The 19,226-nt window shown below is 31.5% G+C and overlaps 5 protein-coding genes and 1 non-coding gene across 7 annotated transcripts; 4 read left to right on the top strand and 2 right to left on the bottom strand.

The window, feature by feature from the left end:
• Positions 1 to 3,324: 3,324 nt before the first annotated feature.
• LOC113366633 (60S ribosomal protein L44) lies at positions 3,325 to 4,104 on the bottom strand. 2 transcript variants are annotated; one of them, XM_026608271.1, is made up of 3 exons: positions 3,969 to 4,104; positions 3,591 to 3,764; positions 3,325 to 3,516 (listed from the first exon to the last, which is right to left on the bottom strand). In XM_026608271.1, exons 1-3 carry the CDS (start codon positions 3,969 to 3,971, stop codon positions 3,379 to 3,381), a joined length of 315 nt encoding a protein of 104 aa, XP_026464056.1. In that variant the 5' UTR covers positions 3,972 to 4,104; the 3' UTR covers positions 3,325 to 3,378. The 2 variants fall into 2 exon arrangements, with proteins under 2 accessions (XP_026464056.1, XP_026464055.1); XM_026608270.1 differs by having other exon boundaries at positions 3,831 to 3,972.
• A 9-nt stretch (positions 4,105 to 4,113) lies between these two features.
• On the top strand, positions 4,114 to 6,378 carry LOC113365650 (coiled-coil domain-containing protein 22 homolog). The gene is made up of 7 exons (XM_026607161.1): positions 4,114 to 4,250; positions 4,323 to 4,494; positions 4,557 to 4,899; positions 4,976 to 5,607; positions 5,668 to 5,807; positions 5,886 to 6,051; positions 6,114 to 6,378. The coding sequence occupies exons 1-7, from the start codon at positions 4,201 to 4,203 to the stop codon at positions 6,375 to 6,377; spliced, it is 1,767 nt and encodes a 588-aa protein (XP_026462946.1). The 5' UTR covers positions 4,114 to 4,200; the 3' UTR covers position 6,378.
• Positions 6,379 to 6,682: 304 nt separating this feature from the next.
• Positions 6,683 to 12,473, bottom strand: LOC113366000 (WD repeat-containing protein 19-like). The gene is made up of 25 exons (XM_026607547.1): positions 12,459 to 12,473; positions 12,242 to 12,399; positions 12,116 to 12,185; positions 11,893 to 12,047; positions 11,609 to 11,819; positions 11,423 to 11,533; positions 11,185 to 11,357; positions 10,869 to 11,112; positions 10,571 to 10,807; positions 10,382 to 10,504; positions 10,136 to 10,285; positions 9,911 to 10,058; positions 9,695 to 9,841; positions 9,448 to 9,633; positions 9,248 to 9,380; positions 9,039 to 9,188; positions 8,790 to 8,970; positions 8,341 to 8,726; positions 8,027 to 8,264; positions 7,803 to 7,955; positions 7,443 to 7,746; positions 7,273 to 7,382; positions 7,012 to 7,197; positions 6,861 to 6,937; positions 6,683 to 6,788 (listed from the first exon to the last, which is right to left on the bottom strand). Exons 1-25 carry the CDS (start codon positions 12,471 to 12,473, stop codon positions 6,683 to 6,685), a joined length of 4,152 nt encoding a protein of 1,383 aa, XP_026463332.1.
• Positions 12,474 to 13,228: 755 nt separating this feature from the next.
• On the top strand, positions 13,229 to 14,014 carry LOC113366212 (thioredoxin-like protein 4A). Its single transcript, XM_026607782.1, has 3 exons — positions 13,229 to 13,423; positions 13,514 to 13,650; positions 13,734 to 14,014. Exons 1-3 carry the CDS (start codon positions 13,346 to 13,348, stop codon positions 13,945 to 13,947), a joined length of 429 nt encoding a protein of 142 aa, XP_026463567.1. The 5' UTR covers positions 13,229 to 13,345; the 3' UTR covers positions 13,948 to 14,014.
• A 501-nt stretch (positions 14,015 to 14,515) lies between these two features.
• On the top strand, positions 14,516 to 14,588 carry Trnav-aac. The gene has a single exon. It is a non-coding gene; the product is annotated as a tRNA-Val (tRNA).
• A 1,148-nt stretch (positions 14,589 to 15,736) lies between these two features.
• LOC113365999 (protein tincar) lies at positions 15,737 to 19,009 on the top strand. The gene is made up of 12 exons (XM_026607546.1): positions 15,737 to 15,872; positions 16,038 to 16,162; positions 16,228 to 16,426; positions 16,521 to 16,652; positions 16,759 to 17,140; positions 17,219 to 17,529; positions 17,586 to 17,799; positions 17,860 to 17,965; positions 18,037 to 18,253; positions 18,312 to 18,456; positions 18,516 to 18,864; positions 18,929 to 19,009. Exons 1-12 carry the CDS (start codon positions 15,737 to 15,739, stop codon positions 18,992 to 18,994), a joined length of 2,382 nt encoding a protein of 793 aa, XP_026463331.1. The 3' UTR covers positions 18,995 to 19,009.
• Positions 19,010 to 19,226: the final 217 nt, after the last annotated feature.

Raw genomic sequence — 19,226 nt, 5'->3', positions numbered from 1 at the left:
ATTATTTGCGTTAATTATCATCAACAATCATTTAAAAATTGAAATTAATTCAGATTACAATCGTAGATTATAAATTAATATAATTATTTAAAGAAAATTTATTTATCCAATAAGTTAGGTTTTCTCTCATTTTCGGCCAGACGTTTTAACAAATGGCCAGATATTTAAGAATTTATTTAAAGACTATAAATTAATATTATTACAATTATTATTGATCGGGAAGTGATCAATATGATTGATGACAAATATAAACTTATTCCATATATTTATTTAAAAACAATATGCTAAACAGGTATTTGTTTTGACATTCAAACACGTGCTTTTAGTTATGGCATGTGCTCGTCTGTAACAACGGAATCTTACATGGAATATTAATGAAATTGTAGAATACATTTAATAAAATTTAAAAAATAAATTATTAGATTCATATTAGCTTAATTCAAGCGTATTTGTATTTTTTTTTAAATTTCAATAACAGTTACAACTGCTAAATACATCTAGTAAATTAAAATAAAGGACAGTATTTCCAATGAAATGATATCTATATGATGATAATTTAATATAAAATAAAAAGCAAATAATGATAATAAATGATAAATGAAATTTGTGAATAATGAAAATAATATTAGAACTGAAAATTTAAATAGCAAAAAATGAGAATTATTCAGTATGGAAAATTCTATGATTTCAAATCTTTAATTTTAATTTTATTAATCAATTATAAGGGTTTAGGATTCATAAAAATAAGGATTATAATGTTTTTTGTAAATAGCCAAACAAATTGAAAACCAACAATAAATTTACCCTTGAAAATGGTTTCAGAAAAAACTTTCTTATATGTTCATATAATAATTTTTTAAGTGTTTCAAAAATCAGTAGCAGCTTTACAGTAATTAATATAATAATATAATAATTTTCATTACCTTATTATATTGTTTATCACTCGTGTGATTTAATTTTATGGAAAGACTCAATCAGGCTAGTGGGTAACATTTCAGAACCTTACTTCGATAATTTACAAATTACCGAAATTTTTGTAAACCCAGCCTTTTAATCAATATTGCTATTATATTTTCGTATTATTATTGAAGAACGCCATAAAGAATGATCTATAAAGACAAAAATCCTTTATCCTAAACAAGAACTCACCCCTAAAATCTCTCATACGTCCTACTAGGATATGTTGGGATGTCCAAACAAACAGAGATCTTATATTTTCGATCTAAAATTCATCAAAATTTCACTGTCACATTTGTTTAATAAACAACAATATACAGTTTATTACAAATTAATTTATAATTCACTTTCATTCTCTGCACATTATTTTATTATTTTCACACAAGAATATTTTCGAAGGTCCTCCTCGTAGGATAGCGTTTCGATACTGGGCTGCTGCATGAAATAGCCAGTTGAAAGCATGTGCTGGACTCTGTCTCGTGTCGTACTCGTATGTCGTATGTCTGTCGTAGTTGTATTTTGGACGGAGAGCAGCAAGTGAATGAATTATCAATTCGTGCTGTAAAACTTGTGGAACATTTCGGACGTTAAAATCGATCTTCACTGAATAAAAGATTGGTCTATGAGTAGTCCAGAAATGTTATATAAAATTGAAATAGTAATTGTAAACCATATTTTAAATATGATTAAAATAAACTTAAGTAAATCTTATACACCAAATCAATGGTCTCAATGAAATATTAGGCACAAATATTATTTCCTCAATAATTTTTATTTTATTTTAATTATTTTACATGAATTAAATTTAAATTGGTAATCATGTTATAGCTTGAACAATTTAAATCTAGTCTATATACAATGTCATATCATAATTCTCGATTCATCATAATTTTGGTGAAAACGTCGACGAATTTTGTACTAATATGTTCTAATCTAGGAATAGAATCAAATCGCATTTTCAATAATAATACGGAAATTATGATAGCATTGATATTGATTGAAAGACAGGCTTTACAAACAAATATTCGGTTTGAAAAAATATATAAATTATAAAGAAACGACTGGGGCGATCATCAACATACTAACTAACATAACATACTTTATCGACTTTCAATGAATATCTTTTAAATTTTTAATGTTACAGTAATTTTGCCTTTAAGCAAGTCGGATTTTCTAGAGACAACATAAATTCTTCTAGGTAAAAAATTACCACTAATATAAAACAACTTTAAGTCTAATAATTTGAAAAAATATTGATAAATGTATATTATTAAACACTAATTTCATGCTAACATTCTTAGACCATTTACATTTAGTATATATAAAATAATATCATCATAATTTATCAATTAAGAAATCAAGATCACAAAATAAAAGTAATTGCCTCACATGGTAAAATATCTAACTATCTTGTTTTTTATAGCAACTTTCAATAGTAATGACCAGATTATATATATATATATATATATATATATATATATTAATTATTAATACATAAATTATTATAAAAATACTATAAGAGATTTACTCGTTTTGTACTATAGTAAAACAGTACCAAATGAGGATTATGAGAAAATTTAGTAAAAGATTGAATGAATTTTACAATGTCAGTTAAATACTATTAGAGATTATTCAGTGTTAATAATTCTACAAATGATGTAAATATTGAATATATATTGACTTGGTTATTCTATAGCTTTTATAAAATATTTCAATCCTGGAAAGATATTGTCAAAAATTAAACTTTTATTTTAAAAATATGAGAATAGTTGTAAAACTATTAGCACTATCCTATCGTAAATTTATATCAATTTAAATAATAAATTGGTGCATTATGTTTTATAAGAATAGTAAAATCGAATGCAGCATGTAAGCGTTCAGTTAAGAGTAAAAATGAAAATCAACTAAATATTATATATTTATAGATATCTGAAATATAAATAACATTTTCTTTAAGTATAGCGTAGATATACCTAAAGCATTAAGAAATCGTCTGAGAGAAACTATGATGAACTTTTAGATTAAATAGTGATAAACTAATTATATTATATCAAATGTCTGCTTTTAGCCACCACAATAACGTACTATACGAATTGTGAACTTTGTACTGTATGCATTCATACAGCATACAGTAATTGCAAAATAATTTTATAAAAATACTAGATAAGTGTGTATTTATTGAATAAAAATGTATCCGAAGTTCACAAAACAATTATTAAGTAACTATCTCCAAATTTAATTTGACCTAAAAGGGTTAACTTTGAAAAGAAATAAGTTCCAATAAAGTTTCAAATGGAATTAAAGTATAACCAAGTGGATCTCACATCATCGATAATAGCGTTCAATAAGTGAATAATACACCGTAATACATTAAACTGCTTTATTAAACTAAATACAGTCGTATGTAAAAAAAATACACATTTAGAACTGAATCATCTGTCCCTTCCTCTTCTTGTCACCACCAAGCTCGAAGTGCTTGCAACGCTTAAGTGGGATTTGTTTCCTGAATTTACAGTCGGAGCATTCCATTCTCAATACAATTTTCTTAGTAGTTTTAGCCTACAGAACAGAAATAACATTGAATATATCATGCGATATAAAAATTACATTCAGGATAGCAAAATAATAAATACCTTTTTTCTGAAGATAGGTTTGGTCTGACCACCAAAACCTTGTTGTTTTCTGTCGTAACGACGACGTCCCTGGGCTGCATGTCGTTCTTTTGATTTTTTATATTGTGTTACTTTGTGTTGCTTGTGAACCTTGCATTTTTTGCAGAAGGTTCTGCGTAATTTTGGAACGTTCACCTAAAAAAATGACGTATGTGAGTACATCGCAGATTGAGGTTATTCACTTCACCTGATGTTTAATACCATTTTGTATAAAAATTACACTAAATACAATATCGCAAGTAGTCTAAATTTGCGTGAGCTTAATACTAAGAATATTAATAGATTTATTTTAAGGATGAACGAAGATTAAGAAATAATATGGCTTGTACGTCCACTTACCATGTTTGCGAGGGTAAAAAGAAAACTTCTTTGCCGACAAACCGGAGGTTATGTTGTTCGCCATTCATTTTGTGTTTTTAATGTTGTCAACATGCTTTTACTTCGGCTGTTTTGACAGTTCTGACACCGAGAGTTGACAGATAAAGATGATTCTTCTGTCAGTTATTATTAATGATTTCGAAAGTGAATAAACCCATTTAGAATATTTTAATTGAAAATACATAACACAACAATGGAGGAAATTGACAATATTATTATTCATTCTCTACGACAGATTGGATGGTTAGTTTCTCACATGCAATAAGGATAATTCTTGCTTTTTATATTTCATGGATGTTTATTTGCAAATTACAGTAACTTGGATGAAGAAGTATCCTCCGTGGGAGATTTTACTCCAGAATTAGTTATAGAAGCTGCAAGTCGTTGCTTAAATATAATTCAACCTAATTTAGATTTACCATTAATTTTACCTGCTAACATGGCTATGCGTTTCAAAGCTACAGCGGCTATTGCTGCGGCTTGCAAAGTATATACATTATTTTATTTTATCATAATATTGTCATATATTAATATATCAATTTTTGTTAGGATGTAGGATATAATGGTGATATAGGTTATCAAGCATTTTTATACTCCAATGAGAGCGACCTACGTAAAATTTTTATGTTTCTTATTGAACACCTACCTAAAGACGCTGATAAAGAAATTGTGTCAGGTCCCAAAGGGCTTGCAGATGAATTGCTACAAAATATAGCCCATGTTTTGCATAAACAACTTACAGCCCCATTTTTATTTTCTCAATGTAAACCAAATGGTTTCAGAGTATATGATAGTGGCATTTTGTGCATAGAAGGCCGACCAAGAAAGTTGAATGTTAGTGAAACTAAATCACTAACTATACCACAACCATACTTACCAAATGTTTGCCAAGGTATTTTAGTTAAAAGTTGTATAAAAATGGATTATTTTTCAAAAGAAATATTAATTTGTTCTTGAAACATTTACAGCATTCAAAAATTATTGGGTAAAATATCTTCCATTTTTGAAAGATCAGATAGATAGTCACTCTATCATCCAATCTGTTATATCTCATAATGATAAAAATTTAGGAAAAACTTCTACAGAACAAGATATTCAAAATCATTTACTGAAACAGTGGAACAAAATTAACAATTCTGTTAGTAGCATTACTGGTGATGTTAATAGTCATTCTGTAGATAATTTCTCAAAAGCAAGTTTAGATATAAAAGCAATTATTAAAAATGAAGTAAATGTTAATGAGCAACAAGCAGAAAATGAGGCAGAAGTTATAGTAGAACTGGCAAATAAAACTGAGACTATGAATGCAGATATTGGAGCTTATGCTTGTGAAATAGTAAATTATCAACAAGAATTACAAAAGTTATTAGATGATAGGTATAATGAAGATAATCTGTATAAAAAAGCTATCGACAAGTATGAGCTGATTGTTAAAAGTCGGACTCTATTAGACAACAGAGAAGAGAATTTATTAAAATTGCAAAATAAAGCAGAAGCCAGTGCTAAGAAGTTGATACATTTATCAAAACAATGGGAGGAACATAAATTAGGTTATATGGAACAATACCAAGCAGCAAAAAATAAAGCAAATTTTAAATCTGTGAGTGATAATAAAATAAATGTTTACATTATTGAATATCACAATGTTATTCTTTTTTAGTCAGAACATAAACAATTAATTGAATCATTAGAAAATATAACACAAGAGTGTGATAACATTATTAGTCAAATTAATCTTAAAACTAATCAACAAGCACAGTTATCAAAGGAATATGAAAATGCTAATAAAGACATAAACAGGTATCAAATCATCTTATTATACAAGTTAAAAATATTATTTTTATTTAGATTCAATTTATATTTAAATACACTTTATAGATCTGCATATACAAATCGTATATTAGAAATTATTGGCAGCATTGGCAAACAAAAAACAGATTTAAATCGTGTATTGAATGAAACTAGAACATTGCAGAAAGAAATAAATAACTTAACAGGCCGATTGCAGAGAAGTTTTACAGAAACTGATGAACTAATTTTTGAGGTTGGTTCTAATGCTCATTATGTGTACATTACAAATATAATTACATAAATCAAACTTGTCAGGATGCAAGACGGCATGAGTTAGGCCGGACAGCATATAAATTACTAGCAACCCTGCATACTGATTGTAAGTCACTTGTTGAAACTGTTGAAGCAATAGGTGGTGCTGTTCGAGAATCTAGAGAACTTGAAGATCATATTCAACAGGAAAGTAATAAACGAATTGCTGATAGTTTGGCAAGGGTTAAAAGGGATCTTGACAGTATGAGGATGGATAGTGCTGAACTAAAAAGACTAATAGAACAAAAGCAAAGTAATGCACAGTAGATTCCAACCTCAAGTTATGTATATAAAATTTATATAAATTTAGTATAATTGAAATAAAAAGTAATATATTTCATGCAATTATTATTATGTGTTTTATATTTATATTAAATATTCAACACATAATGTTAATTCTTGCTACAGTAAGGAAATTTATCATTTCATAGCTGTCCAGTCAAAAATATTGAGGCAAGAACTCATTCATTATTTTCTTTTGCATTAATGTTCAGTTTTAAATTTTTAATATTGAAGTCGCAAACTTCATTTTCTTCTTTATTTATACATCATAAAAATAATATAATATTAACTTAATTATTAGTATTTAAATAAGAACTGGGGTCATCAATTTGCATCAGTCTTTGCACTGTAATATTTTCTGAGCACATTGGACATTGTGTTTCACTTTCCAAAATCCTATGAGGAACATATATATATTTCATATTTGATTAATTATTATCCACTATAGTAAATATTTAATGAACTTACTTTATAAATTCACTTCTAATTGCTGGAAAATCACATTCAGGACATGTGGTTAAATCATCTTTAATAACATGTTTGCCCTAACATAAACAGATTAAAATCATTCTGTATTAAGTATTAAAAATAATATCATATCTACAGAAATATAACTTACAGTTGCAATACAGAATGGTATACTCATTTTGCACTGAGTACAGTTCACTTCCATGTCCGGTAAATTAAAATTACAATATGGGCAAGGAGATCTATTTTCTTGTTCATCTGTATTTAATTCAGAGTCTTTAGTTCCTCGTGTTTTACGCACTATGGTTTCGATTTTTTTCGCATATTTTGGATCAATCTGTATTCAAAACAAACAAATTTATATAAATAAGTGAAAAATATATTAATTTAACTCAATCAATTAAAAATAAACCTGGGATCGGTACTCAGGTCTCATTAGTGTAGCGGCGTAAGAAAATGCTGACTGTTTCAAACCAGATCTGTGGCATTCTATTACTGTAGATGTTAATATTGGAACTACATCTGCAAGATATAAATGATTGAATTTAAAGTTTTCAAAATGAAATAATTTACCAGTCTTACGTTGTGGAAATTTTGATATATTTGAAGCTACTCGCAGCAATAGTCTGGCTGCCTTTTCATGATCACCCCTCTTCACATGTAGCCTTACTAAAATATATGAATGCAAAAGATTGAGACTATTTCTCATATCTAATGGAACTGGTATATCATTGTGGCGTAACTCCTGGTACATAGAGAATAGGACGTCATGAGCACTTCTATAGTTGCCGTTAATCTGCTCTTGGTTTGCAATTATCACTGCTGCTTTTGCTGATTCTTTGAACTGTTTCCTGGCCATGTATAATCTGAATAAGTACTTAGGATCCTGTGAATATAATTAAAGAATTACTATATTACTAGAAACAAAAATGTGTTAAATACCTTGGGTATGCCATCAGTTTCTCCTAACAAAAATTCTATTAAATGTGCAACTAATTTTTCATCATTTGATGAAGCTACAGTATCGACAGCTAAAGATAAAGCTTCATTTTCTGCTGAACTTAAAGCAGAAGCTTTTAGCAAATGCTTTAAAGCCTAAAAATAAATAAAATATTTATTTCTTAATAAATTTTAATTTTATTAATTGGCATACAATAAAAATGCACCTTTGAAAAATCTCTTGCATAGAAATAGTATTTGCCAGCAAGAAGACTTGAAGCCTGGGCCTCAAAATGTTCGGCTAGCTGCCTAAAGTCTGTGCTGGTGCCAGAACCAGCCAGTAGCAGTTGCCCGAGATCTTGTAGTAGACCATGGCGTCGGGCTAATTCATAGGCTTCTGTATTGCAACCAGATATCACTAAAAATTTCATAGCTGATTCATGATCATTAATACGTTGATAAAACCTGGAAAATATATGGCAAAATATTATTAACAAACTCATTTCGAACAAGTTATTTTAAGTACTGTATTTTCTTTTACCTAGCTACCATCTGTGCTCCTTCATTCGAAGGATTCTGTTCCAATAATTCGACGGCAGCATGTGGATTATTCAAATGCTCTAGTTGTATTCTTATAACAGAGGTATAGTCTTTAGCAGCCGCATATGCTGTAGCAGCATCCTCATAAAGTGCAGCTTTTTCTTTGGCTTGTGCATACTGTAAATGTATCTTGGGAGATATAACTTTGTCCAGAAGCATCGTCACTTTATTCCATGAATTTAGTTGAATATATATTGCAGCAGCTTGATCCCATAAATCAGCTCTTTCATACATTTCGGCTGCTTCACTGAATTGCTTGAGTTCTAGCAAAATGTCTGCACATTCTTTAGCGAGTTGTTTGTTGTTGCTTCTCGTTGCAATGGATAACTAGATCATAAAATCAAAATGATATAATAAAGAGTATGTTGAAATTCTATTGATATTGCATACCCCTTTTTTTATATCTCCACATCTTATACTATTTCTTGCAATGCCGTTCATACATAATGCATTATGTTCATCAACATCTTTAATGCCGTTGTAATTATGACTTCTGGCGATGTAATCACCGCAGCTTTTTTCATCTATTAGGCCTTCATTAAAGTGCTGTAAAGCTTCTGGAAAATTACCCCTGCAATATAAATATATTTATTACTTATATGTTGTTAATAATAATCCGATAAAATCCAATTAACTTACGTAAATTCTAGTTGAGCAGCATATTCCCGTGCTATGAATGGAAATTCGGTGACATCAACTCTTTTTGCAAGTTCTAGTGCAGGCTGCCATTGTAGCAGGTCTCTCCGCAACCATAAAGCTTCTTGTGGTTGACTCGATTGTTGAAAATATCTATAAATTAAAAATGATCATAGATAAAAAGTTATTGATAAGCCTCAAATATATTGAACCTGCAGGCTTCCTCTATCAACCCAAGTATCATAGCGCAGTGTCCGCATAGCAATTTAAGTTCCTCGATTGAACTTATTTTTTCTAGTGACCACACCATTGATACGTCTCTTAAATGTCGATATACGCTTATCGCTAAAAATATATTATAAAAACGTTCGTAATTTATTACTAATGGCTATGATATTACAAGAAAAAATACCAAATTCTATATTTAAATGCTCAATCGCTGCCTTTCCCAGCTTTTCCCAGCATTCATCTTTATTCAAGTGCTCACAAACGTTCCATGCGTCGTTTAGTTTTTTTAAGGCTATTAATCTATCTAACATAGTTTCTGAGTATAATTGATTTGTGCCGATAATTACGTTATTAATTTCAGGCATTTTTTCTAGAAAAAATCATAACAATTTGTTTATAATTTGTTAATATAAACAGTTATTTGTTATTACCATTAGATGTATCAGTGCCAGCATCAGCAATATCCAATGTTGTTATTTTACCCCCGGAAATCAAATAAGTGATTTCGCCGTCTGATAGTTGCAGAGGCAATTCGTCGTGAGATTTTGGAACTGTGTGGATCTTTTCTGCTCGAGTTCCTAGAAATAAATTAATCTTAGCCTTATTAAAAACGTAAGTTCTTATAATAATCAAAAATTATAATTTACCATTGACGGCTTGTGCGATGTACACAAATAAATGTATATTAGTTTGGGTATGTACGACAAATATGTGCCGGGTAGAAAATGCTTGATCCCATAAAGCACCTTTACATCCAGACGGAAAATCTGGTATCGATACTATTTTTTCACTAGCCTGAAAATTAACATTTTATTTTGTCTTAAGTTTTGACATATGTAATTGATACCTTATTCATTATTATTTAAACTTACCGGATTATATACGTAACCATCTCCTCTGTCGTCTTGCACGATGATCCAAGTCCCAGTAGGATCGCTGTGAACAGATTTGATACCCATATCATGACGATACTCCCGCACTAATGTCCAATCATTTATGGAAAATAGGATTATGTGCCCCATCTAATTCATAGAAGACAAATTATTTATATGACATCTCGAAATAATTGAATTATTCTAACTTAATAATATGTTAATATTAATTACATTATTACATACATCTGTTCCGTAAAGGAGAAAATATTGCGTGAGATCTGCACAAGTAACTTCTTCATCTTGAATATGGACGTCAGGAAAAGACATAGCTTCTCTTTCTGTATTGGCTTCTGTCACCGGCACTAACTAAGATTTTTATTTATTAAATTAAACGTTTCACGAAACTTTTTATCTATTTTTTTTGTTACAAACCATTTGCAACGATAACTTTCCTCCATGTATCACCGCCATATAATTATTGTTTATATATAATTTCTTTATATTACTCATCAGTTCTCTATCTCCAAGCAGGATGGTATTATCATCCTGTTTGGATGGCAATTGATACAACCAAATTCTGTTATTCATTGCTACAGCTAGATACCGGTTACTCAAAGCAATGAATGATGGTTCTATTTCCAAAGGTAATGTGAAAGGATCAAATGGTCCCTATCAATAAATTCAATATTATCACCAGCGTTTATTCTTAACAATAATAATAAAATAATACATGAGTTCCATAGTGATGGTACACTGTAACTTGCGCGATACTGCTGAGGATTGCAATGGCTGGTGCACATGCTGCTCCCATTGGCGGCAATCTTGCTACGTGGACTTGGATAGCACCACGGGCTGTAGTCAGAGCCAGTAATGATCCTTCAACATTCCAAGCTACATGGTATACCATGCTATCATCAGCAGGAGATATAATTGAGAGAGTTTCGTGAAGATTAGATGTGGAATGGATTTTAACACTGTAAGGTACTTATTATATAAATGTCGTTAAAAAGTCGTGATAAAGTTTAGTACGTGATAAAGTTTAGTACTTGTTATCTCCACATGATGCAACCTCGCTTGTGAGGGGTGCAAGCGACATATCCAACAAACCTTTATGGCTTTTTACCATGAATAATTCCTGACCGACTTCTTGCATATGCGTAGATATGGCAACTATATGTCCTGCACCAAAGCCCAATAAGATATAGCCGTCGCCAAACCACTAGAATAACAAATTACAAATATAACATATAAATTGTGGGATTTTTGAATAATCGCTTAGGTTACCTTGTGTATTTGAAGGGGGCCGTATTTTTGTTGGAAACCTAACTCGATAGGATTTTCAGCATCGAGTAAATTATACAGGAATAAAGTTTTCTTTCCTAATATTACACTTATCTATAATATGAAACGTTATGAACATATATGAAGTGATAGTTAGAAGTTCATAATAAGTTCTAATTGATTATTTACTGTATTTTCTCCTTGAGTGCGTTCATCGGTCTTCATATCAGCGAAGGTGACGTCGTAAGGGGTGTCTCGTAATGGCACCACGCGTAGTGTGTCCCCATCCACTGTGCTCACAGAAAGACTGCGGTCTTCTCCGGCCAAAGCCAGCAAACCTTCGGAACTCCAACAACCGCAGGTTACTCTTTTGCTATGCTTGCCTATCACCGACACCCTCCTTATACCGAGTTAAAAATAAATCGTATTTTATCATAGTAACATCATAATATATAGCCATTATAGAATCTTACTTTGTGGTCGCATAATTATATAATGATAAATTTCCTCTCAAAGTAGCGATAGCCAATATCGGATCGCGTTTCGCCCAAACCATGCATGTTGGATTATCACGCAAGTTTAAATCGAGCGTTTGTTTTTTGGCAGTATGTACATTCCATACTGTTACCTGTTGCAAAATATAAATTATCAAAAGTAATATAGTAAAATGTCATTCATTTCTATTTTATATACAACCTGCAAAGAATTTAGTGTGATCATTCCAAGCAAATCTCCATCGCTATCCCAGCCAAATCCTGTACATGTCCTGAAACAATATTACTTTGAAATTTATCATGTATTATTAAATTTGAATTGGCATACCCATTTAAGATAATCCTCTCGTGTAGTTGTCCTTTTCTGTTATAAATAGCAACAGTACCGTCTGCACCGGTTGTTGCCAAAAGTGCGCCAGAACCTCCTGTTTGCCAAGCAAGTTGCACCTCGCCTGGACCATGCGGTTGCTCATGTCTGAATAATATCTAAAAACGAACAATAATATGAAACTTTGAAATTTAAATAATAATTTTTAAACAATTACTTTGTCATTATTCATTTTTGTATCGCCAAAGGCTTTCAAATGTCATTAAGAACTCTATATTTTGGTTTGGTTGTTGCCTTAGCGACCATGCATAAGTACATATATAATACGATATATATATTGTATTTTGCTCTTAACAGTGTTTCAAATTTGAGATAAGCGTAAATATCTATATAAAAGTTAATATCAATATTATTAATTTATATATAATATTAAAAATTATGATTCATAATACACGTCTAGCAGCGAACTTCAAAGTAAATTATTTAGTGTTTTCAGTAAAATATAAGTTGGTAATCCTTAAGTGAAGTGGGCAAATTTTGAATAAAAAATCCAAATTTGAGCAACTTCATTTCAAGAACACGAATAAACAATAATAGAATATTTCATTAACACAAAGTAGAATCAAATGTGCTAAATTAATCAAATTTAATTTATATATTTACAAATATTATAAGTGTAAGACAAAGGCATTAAATGTAGATCAAATTGCTAGGTGTTCAGTAAAAAGTGATGAGTGATTTTCAAAATCAAACGTCGAAAATTGTATTTAAATCGATAAATCCTACACCTTATTGATTAAGTTCTTATTTACGCAATATTCAGGTCATAGATAAAAGAAGAGTATGATTCAGGTAATATATACAACTCACAGTAATGCATAATGCCACTTACAAATAGTTTAAATATTATTTTCGAAAGAATGTTTTAAATAAATAACGGAATTTGAAACGGAATTCGAATCAGCGTCATCTACAAGGTTTATTGCGGACAAGATGGCCGTCTGTTGTTAGTTTCTAGCATTTTCTATCTGTCAAGGATTAATATTTATCCATAACACAAACTTATTTTCGTTTTTCAAAAAGGATAATAATAAAAACAGCAAAATGTCGTATATGTTAGGTCATTTGCATAATGGGTGGCAAGTGGATCAAGCAATTCTATCCGAAGAAGACAGAGTTGTGGTAAGTACTTCAATTTAACCTACAATTTTTAATTAACCATATTTTGTCATATAAATTCTAAAAGTTGTTTTAAAACATATTTATACACAGGTAATTCGTTTCGGGCACGATTGGGACCCAACATGTATGAAAATGGACGAAGTATTATACAGTATTGCCGAGAAAGTGAAAAACTTTGCTGTTTTGTATTTAGTTGATATTACAGAAGTTCCAGACTTCAACAAAATGTATGAACACAACATATTATATAATACCAACATATTTTCAACGTAATATTTAATCTATGAATGACCAATTAATTTCATTTTAGGTATGAATTATATGACCCGTGTACTGTAATGTTTTTCTTCAGGAATAAACATATAATGATAGATTTGGGAACTGGTAACAACAATAAAATTAATTGGACCTTAGAAGATAAACAAGAAATGATTGATATTATTGAGACAGTTTATAGAGGAGCTAGAAAGGGTCGAGGTTTAGTCGTTTCTCCTAAAGATTACTCTACTAAATATAGATATTAATTTACTGTTAAATGGGAATTGAAGTACTAAATATGATCTTACGAAGAATTTAAGTTTAGTAGTGATAATTAATGGAGTAAATGTTCTTGTGAATGCTAAATTTTTATATGATGTATTTGAATAATAATATGAGAAAAAAATGTGGTATGTTTATTGTAATATTTATTTTATGACTGCTAAGCATAATAAAATTAAAAGATATGAAATTTAATTTAGAGTATATTGACATTTTATTTATCACAATGTATGTATATTATTTATATTAACAGCAAATTTAAATAGGTTTAAGTAGTATTTTGCCTTGAAGAAAGTTGTATGCATTTCCTTATGTTGCTTTCACTAAAAACTAATCTATGAGATTATTTATTCATATCTTTTAAACAAATCTGATATTGTATTACTTAAATTTAATTTGAACATTTCACTTTGTGTTCTAGTAATGTATTTTATTTAAGTACGAATTAACAAATTTAGCCTGTTTTCAATTTTTAAGTGTAATAAATCATTTTTAAAATGAGCAAATCGGATTTTCTGGTGAAAACATAAAAGTATCATGAATTCATCATATGTTTCCGTGGTGTAGTGGTTATCACATCCGCCTAACACGCGGAAGGCCCCCGGTTCGATCCCGGGCGGAAACAGATATTTTTAATGCTAAAGGTTCAATAATTTTAAAAAAATAAATACAATTTTATTACACAATTTGTTAAATCTTGTTTAATTTTTGTATATACAAAAATTTATAAATAAATTTTGTTTTCACCGATTCATTCTACATATTTGATATATGTGCGCAGGCGTGCGTAGTTTCGCCCCATCGTTTCAATCAACAACCCCGTGTGCATTCAGCCGGCATTATAAATCGATTTTACCAACGGGTTTTATTCCGTTTATATAATATTAAATAATATTCGATAATTAAGAGAAAGTACTGATTAGTTTTTGATTACGTTTTTCCTAAACATGAACTGTAGTATTTTTTTACAAGTAGAAAAACACTATTAAATTTTATGTTTTTCACCCTCCACCCCGAAAGTGCGCAGACGCTGTGATGTAAACTACCAATACAAAACATAACAAATGACTCAGTGAACTGGGTATTGTAGGCCATTGACATTATATTGGGGTTGTGTATATTCTATAGCATTTTATAATGTTTTTATCGTCGTACTTTTTTATTCGTAATATTAAAATATCTGTTTGTAAAATATTTTTTTGCAAATGAACTATATTCATTATTCGATCTGTGATTGTTGGAATAAGGATAAGGATAATAATTCAGGATCATTTTAATTTAAGCGGTAAGGGTTGTTAATGTAATTTGTAATTTTATAATTATAAATATTAATATTATAATATTTTGATACGGTTTGACTTTGTTAATAATATGCAGTTGAGATTTTTCGGTAAGAATTCTTTTTATAGGCGGCACGAGCAACATATGGTTTTATAGCATCCTTATTGTCCATTTCTCTTCTATATCAGTTTCCATTATGTCATAAAAGTTCATTTAAAACGCATTTCTATTCTCAATGGCAATATAAATGTGCTTTTATTTTATTTATAATTGATATAAATGTTACTGTAAATAAATTAATTTTGTAAAATCTTATAACGTAATATTTTGAAAATTATATATTTTGATACAAACATGTTTAACAAAAATTATTTCATTTAATTAATAAAATAATTATTATTTGCTCGTCATTTAATAATTATTATTTTAGGCTTGATATGGTATATATTCATATTTTAAATTGCAAAGTGATTATATTTTTTTCAGAATTCAATGGTCGAAGACGCCAACAGAAATGAAATCGAGCAAAGGGGAGTGCGCTGCAATTCCATGTGGTCGCTCTGGTATGGGGCAGTCGGAGGAATCACGCTGGCCTATCTCGTCGCCAGATCTGCACGCAGATACTTAGGTTACTTTGATTACATCTTTAAGTCTATTAGGAATCCTATAAGATAAAGCATTAGGCATTACTTGGTATATCAGAGCAATTAACACATCAAGCGCTCTACAAGTTTGAATGTACTTACTTTACTTAAAAATTATAGTTTTTAATAATTTATTTTTAAATTCATAGGTTACATGTCACTGTCTTTTCCCCACGAATCAACGCCTCGAGAATGGGAACTGCATATGACCATCGCTGGCACAGCTTTGGCAGCCGTTCTCATACCACCATTTTTTGCTGCTGCATTCTTCAAAGTATTTTCCATTTTTATTTATGCCAATTTTATTAAATATATCATTGATAATAGTCTTTTATTAAGGTGGGTAATTTTGCAAACGATGGATACAAGCTAGGCTGGGATTCAGAACTGTCAGAGCAATCTTCCAGTTGTGTTTCGTCGATGTGGAAACACGCTGGTCCCACAGCGCCAGCTCTACATGTATTAGCTTCTCTTTGTTTATTGTTGCCAAAGTTGTTACTTGAAGGCAGATTACTTGAAGCAGGATTTTTATCCAAAGGTCAGTTATTTAATACAATTAATTAAAATGTTGTTTGATTTGATTTTTGTCATTTTTGATATTAATAATTTTAAATCAAATTTGTTTCTTAAAGATTCAACATGCAAGACAGATTTAAGTTTTCTTGCTCCACAATATTTGGCCAATTCTAGTCCGCAAGTTCTCAACAGTACAAGACATGCTCACAAAGAAGCTGTGCTTAACTCTCACATATTCGAAGCTTTAGGTAAAATAGGAAATTATATTTTAGATAAAGAAATTCCAGGAAAATGAATGCAATTTATTCTTTCTAGTAGTTTTTTATTGAATATTAATTGTGTTACCGTTTTCAGATCCTGCAGTGTGGTCATCCCCGTTCTCAGCGGAATTTCTTCAATACGCTGCCGCTATGTTTGCTTTTGGCTCTCGCCATTCCGCTGTTTTTTGGCAATGCGGTATTCGTTTCTCTATTGGGTTTGCTCTACAGCAAGCCTGTGCCGCTTTGCAAAGTTTTCTGCTGCTATCGGTGTGCGCTCTGCTCTACAAACAGGCATCTTTGGCGGCTGATTCGTCACAGCCACTGCCACTGTCTGCTTCGGGCGTCGCCTTGGACAGAGCATCCATTCTCTTATTAACAATAGCTTCATTGATGTTTCTAATGATGTCCGGCAGCGCTCTATATGCTCACGGATTGAATAGACTGGATGACATAGTGCGTAAAAAGAGGGAATGCAGGTGTGTGTATTAATAAAATAATAATTTATATTTATTTTAAAACTGAAGTAATATGTTTTATATGTTCAATGTTTTCAGTACTGTCACACTTCGAAAATCTGAGGTCCGTAGCAATAGTCCATGTTCCGGCTGCGGTCTTGTATGGTACATGCTATGTCTCTTATCCCTGGGAATTTGCATAACACCTTTACTGAGTTCGGTTCTATACGTATACTGCCCTGTAACTCCTAGATTTCCGAGTGCTCTCTCTGTGTTATCTACGGCTCTTCTGATGATGTGGTTTCCACTGTGGCTATGGATAAGAAATTCGCCGCTTCATTTTGGATTGGCTGACGCCTTATTACAGGCGTATAGGCGCTACGGCCCAGGAGATGCTGTTCTGGTTTTAGGTATGTTCTGCACACAAACCAAACAAAGACGATTTTAAATGTTGTTTATTTATTAGGCGGAAACAGAGCTTACACAGTGACTGGTACTGGACCGAAGGCTTCGATTATGGCAATAGTCAAAGACAGCACTCAACGTGGGGTGCGAGATTCTACGGATGATCTTTTGGCGGGACAAGTTTATTGGCTGCGGGAGACGAATGAACCTGCAAGAAGGGAACGCGATCGCAAGATATCATTTGGAAATGACGTACGAGAGGAAGACGGGAAAAGGTAAGTACAGAAAAATGCATATACATGTCTCATATTTTATTACATAATACTAACATATAGCAGAAACGGTCCTGTAATATTCGATGAAGTTGATGATGGCGATTACGCAACGTTGATGAAATTACCGGTTGTACTACCCGAAGTGGTTGACGCAGAAGAAAGAAGGGTAAGCAAACAACGTTTTTTCACTCAAATATATAAGCGTGTGTAATATTTTGTACTTATTTTATTAATCAGGATCTTTCTGAATCTACTCTGCGGCGTACTGATTCTGGTATGCCACACGACGAAATAACACCCTGTTCGGACTCAGAAGACAATACAGAACCACCTCCTCCGGACACGAGCGAGGGCTCCAGTAGCGGCGTTACTTCTGCAGCAAGTTCAGTCTGTAAACCAGCGATCTTAGCTACGGCCGTAGCTACTGCCCCAACATGTGAAGCTACATTTTTAAGTGAGTCTTATAGAAATATGCTTATTAAATAAAATTATGTTAAACGTTGTTTTCGTAGGTTGTACAGATGCGGTAAGTAGTGGAGCCAGTTCTCCTGTGCACGCCGCGGTAGAACCGGCAACGGTGGTCATTAGACGTAAGCCGCCAGCTGTTCGTATTCAGAGTTCTACCAGGGTTCCTCCGACCGAAGAACCATTTGGAAGGTAGTTTTGGTTGAATTATTAGTTACCTATTGACCTTCATATGGTTCATTTGATAATAGATCAACGAATATGCGAATGACTTCATTTGCGGAGGGGCGTGTCCGCACATTACCGTACATGCCATCGCAGAAGCCGGTTGTATCCCTGCAGTTGCAGCAGCAGCACTGCTCCACTATGCCTGCGCAACCGCACACTTCCCACTTTATTCACTCACGGGCGAGTTTACAACACCCAACACAGTTTACACGATCACCTGTAACTCAACAACAAATTCCGAATCATCAGCATGTAGTGGCTCATCAGCAAAATTTGAATCAGCGTCCTATTTCTAGACATACCGCAATACCCCAAGGACATAGATCGTTTTCACAACGGTTGGTTCAGTATGATCAGCAGCCGGTACATCAGGTAAATCATTTTAACATGAAACATGATTTAACAGCATACTTTTACTTAATTGAATTTTTTGCAGGTTTACAAAACTCCAGGAAGTAACAGACCACTTCAACATACGACATGCTTAAACGAGAATGTTTGAAAATAAAATACCAGGATTTATGTGTGAAAGGCGATACAATAAGCCTAGGATTTCTGGTCCATTGTTATTTAGATTTGGTAACGTAAGTAATGTTAATCTAATAATTATACTACTTTAAACTTAATCTATTCGCACTAACAATTATGCAAATTTGTTGTTAATGGCATACATCTCCCATCATTTTGAAACAGTTTTAAAATATATGCATATCTTGTGTACCAGTACCCGACGT

Source organism: Ctenocephalides felis, unplaced genomic scaffold (assembly GCF_003426905.1).
Source record: "Ctenocephalides felis isolate EL2017-DRISC unplaced genomic scaffold, ASM342690v1 CF-g0.4_SCAFFOLD_01170, whole genome shotgun sequence".
Lineage (NCBI taxonomy): Eukaryota > Metazoa > Arthropoda > Insecta > Siphonaptera > Pulicidae > Ctenocephalides > Ctenocephalides felis.
This window is presented reverse-complemented; position numbering and strand designations above follow the sequence as displayed.